The 11725-nt window shown below is 40.5% G+C and overlaps 1 protein-coding gene across 1 annotated transcript in view; it reads left to right on the top strand.

Moving 5' to 3' along the window:
* LOC113820634 (protein snakeskin-like) overlaps positions 1-963 on the top strand; it is an 11488-nt gene extending 10525 nt beyond the window's left edge. The window contains exon 4 of the mRNA XM_070142573.1: positions 1-963. This exon is cut by the window's left edge and continues 84 nt beyond it. Within this exon, the coding sequence (XP_069998674.1) occupies positions 1-129 (129 nt within the window). The 3' untranslated portion in view covers positions 130-963.
* Positions 964-11725: the final 10762 nt, after the last annotated feature.

Here is an 11725-nt window from a genome sequence, read left to right as displayed (position 1 = left end):
TTTCCTAAAAACCGGGATGCGTCCTTGGCTACGGGCTGTTTCTGTTTGTTCGCCTCCTTCGCCTACTTCGGAAACGCTGCACTCAATGTCCTTGAACTCAGGAGCGCCGGCGATGGGTCAGGGCAGTAGAAGGGAGGACTGAGCCGCTGCAGCACAAGTGACGTCACGCCATCACCTTCCCTGGGAGAGATCTGATGAGTAACTAGGGGATCGGAGGTTCTAGAACTCTGGGCAAAGTATTTGATCGACTCTACGAAAATATTTTAAGCAAATTAAACACTGTTGCAGTAATATAGAGAGAAAAAAACTGCATATTTTAAACCTAACTAATATGGATCTAAAATGATAACATATGAAGGAGTTAACATTTGTTCAAGATCACTGCTATTTTCAGACCCTCTCTCTATACTTTTTATTTCTTGTCGAAGTTTATCTGCTTCCACAATTTTTGAACAAAGATAAAGTCCCTCAGGCAAGGTTTGGCGAGCAACCTTTACCCAAGACTGCCAGGGAGCACTCTTAGAAAAGGTACTCTACGTATTTATATGCAGAAAAGGTACTTCACGTGTTCAGTTCTAATGAAGTACTGTAGTACCGAAAGTTTTAATATTATTATCCTATATTTTGTACATGTACTCTTAAACACGATTTCTCCTATAATTTATCAATCTAAAGTTGTAAAAGAATGTACAAGAATAACACAAGAGAAAACGTATCAAGAATAATCTTTCGCCTCAGTAACTTTGAAATGAAGATTATATTGGCATTTTTTCTCCCCTTGCTAAGAAGAAACCCTGAATGCCTTCCAAAATATTAATTTGCATTTTACAGTATCCAGCAAGTGTTTTCTTTCCTTTGTTATATATGTGCTTGAATGAGAACAAAGATGTGAATCACTCATAAATTCAAAACTTGAGAGATGTATTAGAAGCTAAAGAACAGTAAATGTCTGAATAACTGAAATTATGTTTTTCTGTCTTTGTTTTACCAAAACACACCCTTCACCCGCACCCAGTTGAGGTCGCAATATTTACACTAAAAGCTTCTGGGCAAGTTAGTCTATGGGCAAATTTGATTTTTTCCACTAACCTTCAGTATATCTTCGCTAACCACCAGGATCGCGGAAAAGGGAGTCATATTCGATGTTGGTCTTCTGTAGACCCCCCTGCCAGCTATATTTAAACGACAGCTCTTCTATCCAGGAGGTTTCTAAGAACCTTATTAGCTTGTCAATGTAGCCAGCCACATTTCACGTGCTTGTTATGAGCGGGATGTTAAGGACCGAGAAGTATTACAAAATTAAGTAATAAATCATCTGTACCATGGGAATCAAGTGTCTTATGGAATATATACTCCCGCAGATTAAAGCAAAACTTATGCTTGACTTACTGAATCTCCACACTTCATTGGAAATGCTGGCTCTGGAGAAAAGTGATGGGTTCAAAAGATCCACTCTATATTATTTTAATTCCATACACCACAAAATATTATAGCCACTGCCTAAACCTGTATATCCTCGGATTATGGACCAGGTACATTATTAGACTTCATAGAGCTTGATACATTTTAAGTGGTGCGGTAAGAGATACACTACATTACAGTGATACTCTGGGTAATTGAATTAAGCAGACCTACAGTGCATCGCTTTCACGCCTGGTCGGAATTGTTTATATTCACCTGAGATACATTACAGTTTTTACAATTCTTGGTGTCTCTCGTGAGTGGACCCTAAACTCATCTAGAGTGAGATAGTCTTCTAGTCCCACCTTGTTTTGAAGGCAGCCAAAGGGGGTGTGTTAACTATGGCATAAAAATAGATCATGTGGCTTTACAGAAATGTCCCCATTTTGTATAAAGAAACACCGAAGGATGATGATGCCGTGAAACATTATGGATCGATGATTAGGTGACCAATAATTTGTTAAATTTTTCTTGAAAATTGGGGGTGCCATCACATGCCAGTCCTATCAGTACTTGTCCTTTTATAGCACTTTTTAGCCATCGCAAAGCGTCTAGAACATTTTATATGTGATGTTACGGTGTTGCAGTACACCTATAAGACAAAAGTTTTTTTTGTAAAATTATAAGTGACTGCTGATACAAATACTTGTCAATTAACTTGTACGTCATGACATAGGCTTATATTTCCCCGTGATCATTTGGCTTAGTCGCCACCATAGCAACTTTTTGTATGGGTTAGTCACTGATGAAATAATTCAAACCTTTCCAGATACTGACAATTTCATTGTTCTATACAATACATTCGTTATATAAGTTAATATATCATTAATGGCCAACGTATCTTACTGCAGAGAAAGTATTTTCAAACAATCACAAAGCAACAGTAAATACATATAATTTGCCAATCCTGCATTATACCAGTAGAGCAGTTGCGTGCTCCAGTTATCTCCATATTAAATATCAATGACAGGCAAATGATGTCCACTTTAAAATCTTACTGGAGGGAAAGTTGCCACGTTGCTCTAAATGGTATGAAAAGATTGCAAACTTTGCCAGTTTTCCCAGCTACTTTGTAACTCAATTACTTCATCAAAATAAGCTCTAGCTGATATGTTCGCTGGCCATTTAGACATTTTATTCACACACAAAAATTTATATAGATAAACATTCTGCTACTATTCTTTAGCGGTCTTTTCTAGAAACATGTAAATACAAAAATAAAACACTCTTAACCTAAACTTCTAAACCATGGGGACAAAATAAATTGTTCTCAATTACTGGAAAGTGTCCTCCTCTACTTGATTTTCTCATCATTTACACATCTAGCGCTCTAGTCTACATCAGTGGTCCCCAAACTTTTCCAGGGTGGCGTCCCTTGTCTTCTAGGTGGTTTCCTAACATACACGAATGCGAACACATTTATTTTGATATGCTTCAAAATGAAAACAAGATTAAACACAAAGATGTATTTCACAAATAAAACCTAATTCAGTTAGCATTTAGCAGTTTTGGAACAAGAAAAAAATTATCTATTAATTTCTAATGCCATCCTGTGACCATCCTTTATTTATTTATTTATTGAACATTTTCTCCTTCGTCAACATCTAAGGTCATAAGCGGCATTTACAAAATATAGCAAAAGGGCGAGGCTTGGAAGACGAAGCCCCCCAGGTAATGAAAGGTCATACAAAGTATTGTGATAAAGGTAAAAATTGTATGAACAATTAGGACAAAATGTGTTAGATAAGGGCTGTAAAGAGCGCTGTAGATTAGTATGGTAGTGAAAAGGGGAAAGAGGGAATAGCAAATGGAGCATGAAAGCCGTTCAGGTCTGACAAAGCCAGGCTTTCATCCTTTCAGCACCGTTCTCACACTTTAGAATGTGGACAGAGGAAAGGGATGAAGAAAAGAAAGAAAAGGAAAAGAGAAGAAAAGACCATACAAAATTAGCTGAGGCAAGGGCTTAGGTCCAAGGTAGGGGTAATCCACCATATTAGGCCTCAGTACCTATCTCCTAAGCCCACACCCCAACGACGACAACGAGCATAGGATTAGGGGTCGCCCCCTTTTGCCTCATCGCCCCATCCATGGACACCCAGAGGTTCCATGGATGGGTTTCTGGGAGTCACTGAGGATCATAAAAAATAAAAATTATTCATATTACATGATTATGATTGCCCATTACTTTTTTGTTTTGTTAGATAGTTCTTTAAATATTTAATAATACTTTGTGTATCTCATACATGTACAAGACAAATATCAGTAAATAAAGTACATTATACACATTGCTTGTAAAGTTGGTTGCGAATGTTTCTGGGGTAGCTTTGATCAGATCCTTAAAGGTGTCTTTAACTCAAAGGTCATCAAAGGTCATCAAAGGTCATATAGAATTATGGTATAGTATTGTGGCGAAAAAGGTAATATCAGTTACTGATTAACATAAAATGCGTTAATGTCAAAGGTTGTGCAGCGTGTTAGGATAGCATGGTAGTGAAAAATGTAGACGGGAAACAAATGATTTAAGGGCTGATTATGATTAGATCAAATGGAGGTACCTATGCGTATCATGAAGAACAATTTGTCAGAAGAAAAATTGAGTGTGTGTGGATGTACCAGCAGCAGAATGCGGGGATAAGACAACAGAATGTGCCAGACTGGGAGGAATTATTATATGAAGCAACCAATGGACAATTAGGCTAGAAAGGTGTGTCGAAGTAAGAGACCTCGGGAAATGAGACTGGAGACCATAATAAGGATACTGGGGGAGATGCAGAGACATCTTGGGAAGAAGGGGGAGGAGCAGAACGAAGGAGAGCGTTGTTGGAGTAGGGGGAGGGTGTAGCTGTACACAGGACAGTCTTTGTCATACGCAGAATAGTCAACGGGGAAGGTGGAGACATGTCTAGTACAAGTTTCAAGGGAGGAGTGAAGTTGTGCAGGAATAGGTTAGCTAGTAAGATCAGCCAGGGTAGATGATACACAAGCTTGGGACTAAAGTGTAATCATTACAAGTTGTAGATGATCGGAACGGCTGCGAAAGGAAACTTTACATACTTCTTTTCGGAGGCTTTTGTTGAAAAAGGAGGGTATTGTCAGAATAAGGGGTCGTAAGGGTAATCACACAAAAAACTCGCTCTTGGCTAGGCTAAAAGTAGTACTCAAAAGTTTTGTCAAGGTGGACGTAGTAAATTGATGAGGATGGGTGGTAGAGTGAGTGGTGCCGAGTTAGGAGTACTGCGGAGTGGAAGACAAAGGAAGAAGAGTAATGCTTAAATACGTGTGCTAAACATCGGTGGTCATATAGAACTATGGTAAAGCATTGTGGTGAAAAGGGTAAAATTATCAATAATTAGAACAATGCGTTAATGTCAAAGGTCGTACAGCACTAAGATAGTGTGGTAGTGAAAAGATTAAGTAGGGGGAGCAAATGTGGTGAGGCGTGGATTAGTAAATGGGGTGGGGGTTAAGGGCAAATGGCAATTACATCAAATAAAGGGTACCTATGCGTTTGGGGAACTAGAATGTGAAGAAAGTGAGGAAAGGCTAAGGTATCGGCTGAAGTAAAACGGGGACAGAACAGCACAATGCGTGGTGCTGATGAATGACTGTGAAGCAATTAACGGGTAATAAGGATAGAAGGGGGTGTCGGAGAAGTAGAACTCGGGGAATGAGATTGGGGACCATGAAAAGGAGGGTAAGTATAAGGATGTCCAGAGAGGAATGAGCAGAGGCAACCAATCATCCTGACGCAAATAACGGATGTTCCAAGCCCCCACCCTGACGTCCCGCCTGAGGTTTTGCCTCGGGCAGTCACTCCGGATGGACACCACCTCTGCCACCCCTGGTGACGCTGCCCCATATGAAAGGGGGCTGCAGGCTGCGAGACCAAACATCCACCTGTGGGGTTCCCTGGGGCTTTGCCCCACAAGCTCCATTCCGAGTTAAAATTAGATAGGGTATTTTATAAAATGGCAAGCCTCAGTGCCCCTTCATTACATGCCATGGTGAGCCTGAAATATGAGTATGTGGGGGAAGAGAAATGGTCTACCCTTCAGGGTCCCCATGAGGGGCAAAGGTTAGACATCTAAGATAGAGGAATACCATGCCCATGGCTCTCCAAGGCCATTCAGGACCGACACAAAGCCAGCCTTTCATTTTTTCTGCATGGTTCTTATACCCTAGGAAATGGACAGAAGGGGCTTAAGAAGAAAAGGAGAGAAAAAAAGACTATGCAAAATTGGTTAAGCCAAGGACTGAGGCTCAAGGTAGGGACAATCTCCAGTATTAGGCCTCTGTCCCCAACTGCCATCCCACTATAACAAAGCACATGGGGTAGGGAGGCAAACTGAATTTAAAATGTTCTATTCTCAGGTAAAAGGTAAATGTAAACAAAGTCAATTTTACCATCAAGTTTAATCATACAAAATACAGACTAACTCTAGCAGCAATAGCACCAGTTTTCAGATTGTACAATATAACCACTTTGGTGTTGGTGCAAATATACAGAATGGATGGATTACAATCTTTGTGAATATTCAAACTCATAGATGCTCAATTATACATTTTAGTAGAAAATATTTTGTTTTTTCTCAAATCTTATCTTGTAGGACCCTAAAACAAGGGGATGATTAGGTCCTGGCACCCAGGCCCGAGGATTATCACAGGTTATCAATAGTGTGATTTGAACACATAAAGTGATTGTATAATATAAGCAAGTGTTTAACTATTAACAAGAGGAGTTTTTAACTCTTTATATGGAAGTGTGCTTTCTTAATGCTTGTGTTAATGTGTAAGTGCACTTGTGTGAGTGAACTTGAGTGTGAGTGCACTTGTGTAAGTGAGCACGAGTGTGAGTACCACTGTGAATGTGAGTGTGAATGCCAGTACGAGTGCAAATAAATGTAATTTTAAAGGTATGAGTGAAAGTGAGTACGAGTTTATGCACAAGTGAGTGAGTATAAGCGAGTGTATGAGTGGGAGAGCAAGTGTGATTGTTGAAGTGTGTGAGAAAGAGTTTGTAAGTGTTAGTGTGTGTGCAAGTGAGTGAATATGTAAGCAAGAGCAAGTGAATGTGTCTCTAAGTGTGTGAGTGCAAGTGAGAGTGTGTGTGCAAATGAGTGAATGTGTGCTTGTGCATGTGTGTGTGTGTGTGCTTGTGCATGTGTGTGTGTGTGTGCTTGTGTATGTGTGTGTGTGTGTGTGCTTGTGCTTGTGCATGTGTGTGTGCTTGTGCATGTGTGTGTGCGTGTGTGTGTGCTTGTGCATGTGTGTGTGTGTATGTGTGTGCTTGGGTATGTTTGTGTGCGTGTGTGTGTATGCTTGTGCATATGTGTGTGTGTGTGTATGTGTATACTTGTGTATGTGTGTGTGTGTGTGTGTGGGTGTTTGTGTGTGTGTGTGTGGGTGTGTGTGTGTGTGTGTGTGTGTGTGTGTGTATGTGTGTGTGTGTGTGCTTGTGTGTGTGTGTGTGTGTGTGTGTGTGTGCTTGTGTGTGTGTGTGTGTGTGTGTGTGTGTGTGTGTGTGTGTGTGTGTGTGTGTGTGTGTGTGTGTGTGTGTGTGTGTGTGTGTGTGTGTGTGTGTGTGTGTGCTTGTGCATGTGTGTGTGTGTGTGCTTGTGCTTGTGCATGTGTGTGTGTGTGCTTGTGCTTGTGCATGTGTGTGTGTGTGCTTGTGCATGTGTGTGTGTGTGTGTGTGCTTGTGCATGTGTGTGTGTGTGTGTGCTTGTGCATGTGTGTGTGTGTGTGTGTGCTTGTGCATGTGTGTGTGTGTGTGCATGTGTGTGTGTGTGTGTGTGTGTGCTTGTGCATTGTGTGTGTGTGCTTGTGCGTGTGTGTGTGCTTGTGCGTGTGTGTGCTTGTGCATGTGTATGTGTGTGTGTGTGTGTGTGTGTGTGTGTGTGTGTGTGTGTGTGTGTGTGTGTGGGTGTGTGTGTGTGTGTGCTTGTGCGTTTGTGTGTGTGCTTGTGCGTTTGTGTGTGTGCTTGTGTGTGTGTGCTTGTGCGTGTGTGTGCATGTGCATGCGCATGTGCATGTGTGTGTGCGTGCGTGTACAAGTGTGTGTGTGCGCGCGTGTAGAAGTGTGTGTGTGTGCGCGCGTGTACAAGTGTGTGTGTGTGCGCGCGTGTACAAGTGTGTGTGTGCACGCGTGTACAAGTGTGTGTGCGCACGTGTACAAGTGTGTGTGCGCGCGTGTACAAGTGTGTGTGCGCGCGTGTACAAGTGTGTGTGTGCGCGCGTGTACAAGTGTGTGTGCGCGCGTGTACAAGTGTGTGTGTGCGCGCGTGTACATGTGTGTGTGTGCACATGTACATGTGTGTGTGTGCACATGTACATGTTTGTGTGCGCGCGTGTACATGTGTGTGTGCGCGTGTACATGTGTGTGCATGTGCATGTGTGCGCGCGCATGTGTGCATGTGCATGTGTGCGCGCGCGTGTGTGCAGGTGCATGTGTGCGCGCGCGTGTGTGCAGGTGCATGTGTGCGCGCGCGTGTGTGCAGGTGCATGTGTGCGCGCGCGTGTGTGCATGTGCATGTGCATGTGTGCGCGTGCATGTGTGCATGTGCATGTGTGCGCGCGCGTGTGCATGTGCACGTGTGCGCGCGCGTGTGTGTATGTGCATGTGCATGTGTGTGTGCGTGTGTGTGCATGTGCATGTGTGTGCGCGCGTGTGTGCATGTGCGCGTGTGTGCATGTGCATGTGTGTGCGCATGTGTGCATGTGCATGTGCATGTGTGTGCGCATGTGCATGTGCATGTGTGTGTGTGTGTGTGTGCGCGCGCATGTGCATATGCATGTGTGTGTACGCGCGTGTGCATATGCATGTGTGTGTACGCGCGTGTGCATATGTGTGTGTGCCCGTGTGTGCATGTGTGTGTGTGCCCAAGTGGGCACACAAGGGGAGTGAGCAAGTGTCAATGCAAGTACAAAGAAGTGTGCACAAATATATAATGTATAGTTTGGCATTTATATAAATAGTTTATGTATATGCTATAAATGTAAACTTCCATAAGGTAATTTAATCATATAAATACATACACATACATATATAAATATGCACACTGGCATGCACAAACACAAGCATCTGCACACACGCGAAAGCATGCACACACATGCACACGTACACATTCACACACACGCACACACACACGCGCGCATCCATGCACACGCACACGCACATGCACACACGAGTGCATACACGCACACACACGCACATGCACACACGAGTGCATACACGCACACACACACACACGCACGCATACACACACACACACGCACGCATACACACACACATGCACACACACACGCGCGCATACACACACACACATGCACACATGCACACATACACGCACGCACACACACATGCGCACATACACACACACACACACATACACGCACACATGCACACATGCGCGCATACACGCACACTCACACACATACACGCACACATGCACACATGCGCGCATACACGCACACTCACACACATACACAAACACACGTGCACACGCACACACACGCGCACAAATATATATATACATTACATATATATTCATAATGTATAATAGTAAAATGTATAATTTACAAATGCCTTGAGCAAGACATGCCACCAACATAAGCTGATCAGTCACTTCCAACACATTTCCCCAATATAACTTTCTGATATAATCAAAACTTCAAAGATGGTCTTCATATTTTTTTGTTTTGTTTTGTTTTTGCTTTAAAGTACACACTAAGACACATGGAAAAAATACCACAAATATTATACATATATATCAGAGAACCAACCCTTACATCCAGTCAATTCAAAAGTTCAGCCATCACAGAGACAGTGGATGGCACCAGCACAAAAAATGTGGATGAATCTACTTGTATTTGAAAAGCAGGTCTTTGATTTAAATGTATTATGATCTTGGGCACTTAGAATTTAGTGTTACACCTATTGCTTTTGCTTCTGAACTTTTTGCTTCTCATGGTGAAAAGCTAAAACATCTAGGACATTCAGCGAATGCTTCTAACACAAGTCTTTTGAAAGCACTATTGCTTAATCTTAAAACTCCTCATATTGGGAATATCTTGGAGCAGAATATTAATGTAAAGTGTGTTTGTAATGTGTAATGAATGCTTTTAACATCACATTCCTTAAAGTGTTTGCAAATGGGTACACTAATATTATGTTTTTGCCTTCCTTGAGAAAACAGCAGCAGTTATGCTTTCATGAAGCCCATTACCTCCTTACACTTCAAAAAGCCATTATCAACAAAATGTTCTTTATACACTGTTTCTTCCAGGAAAATGAGCAAGAAAAATACTCAAACCCATTGTTTAAGGGTCCTATATATTACAAAGCTGAATTTTAAGTACAATACTGATTTCACATAGTAAAATAGAGCTCACAAAAACTGTATTATGCAAGCTATGTAACGTATTGTAAACCAGCTGCTCGCTACAGAAGTATCACACCATAGGAAGGATCAGTTGTCATATTGTTCACTTCCACCTAATACTTCATGCATAATTACTGCACTATGAAAAGAGAACACAATACTTTCTTGTACATTACAGAAAATGTAAAGAATGGTCCAGTGACGACAAAAACGAAACGAGTATAATCCATGAAAGTACAAAACATGTTCCTTCCCGGTTAACTCAAAATGAAATGTAAAGGCCCTTCCATGACATGTACAGCAAATGTATATATGCTAAAACTGAATTTAGGAACAGTGAACAGTCCATTCATTCAAACAATTATACAAAGTTAATGGAGTAAAGACTCAAATTTTACTTGCAGGGATGTACTCCTCCTTAACCATTTAAAATGCATTGGAGAAAAAACTATATAAAACAAGATTAACTGTGTGTATTTTACATGCCATAATGTACCATTTCCTAAACCATAATATATATTTAACTTTTCATTATCATCATTATTACCCATACATCCTGGTCTCTTCCATAAATAGCAAGTGTAATAACAATAAAATCATTATCAAACTAACCCCTCTACACTACAAAAAGATTCTTTTTTGTCTGAATGTGCAATCCAAATCTTTGAAGAATACCTAATATCAAGACCAGCTGGTTCAATACCTAAGCATCTGTGTTAATTTAAAATGCTAAAAAGAGATGAGAGGGAAACAATATCAATGATCTTTGAAAATTATTCATTTAAAAGAAAGAAACAAAGAAAAAAAAATTATAATACTATTCCAAAAGATCTTATTGGATTCAAAACAAGCATGCAAAGCTTGAGGAGAGTTCAGTATTGCATATTCGGATGTTACAATATTATACCACACATACAGTACAAAAGCACATGAGCACTCACAAACTTAGGCTACGAAACTAATGCACAAACCTATGCCCCCTCTCTTTTGTTTGCATACACATTCTGACTACACTCGAACATATACACATGCACTAACATTCTCACACTTATGCAAATGCAAAACATACACACTTCAATCTTTCATGCACAAATGTTGCCACTTCCATACATGTGCACTCCTATACATGCAAACTTAAAGTACACAAACTCCCATATAAAACACATGCACAAAAACTTGAAACATGAAACTTAAACACACACACTCACACACACACAAGACACACGCAAAAAAAGTACAACTGTGACAGATTACCTCATATAGCACACCCTCTGAGGCCCTTTGCCAAACAACTTTTCCTCAATCTTCCATCCTTAACTGTTGCAGGTTAATCAGCACATATCTAAGTATAACCCTCATTACCTCTGCTTTATTATCCTTGCCAAATTGTTTGCTTTTGATTTCATATGAATTCAATTTTCACATATATATGCAAATCTTTTGGAAAAAAATAAATAAATAAAAATTAAACAATAAAAGGAGGAAAACAGTCACATACTACAAAAACTGCCTGATGACAAAAACAATTAAAATATAGAAAACATTCAAACAATAAAAGTCACATTCAACACTCATCTATAACTATGCTAAACAGACTCGATCACCAAATATATGGAAAGCACAATCATATCAGTAATATGCCAAAATTCCAAGAAGCGTAAGCAAAGTTGTTGTTTTTTTCATCAAAACAGCACCTCAAATATTACTAAAGACACTAATCCCAAAAAAATGAAAAAGAAAGGGAAAAAAGAAGAAATAAGCTTTAAACAAATCATATTAATGACAATATTTCTGAACTCTCCCCTATTGGAACAACCAATGCCTCCAGCATCCTTCCCTTAGACTAGAGTAAATCCTACTTTATTATTACGTCTATTCCATA

This window comes from Penaeus vannamei, chromosome 29 (assembly GCF_042767895.1).
Source record: "Penaeus vannamei isolate JL-2024 chromosome 29, ASM4276789v1, whole genome shotgun sequence".
In the NCBI taxonomy this organism is placed as follows: Eukaryota; Metazoa; Arthropoda; class Malacostraca; order Decapoda; family Penaeidae; genus Penaeus; species Penaeus vannamei.
Note: the sequence above shows the minus strand (reverse complement) of the source record. Positions and strands in the feature narration are given on the sequence as shown.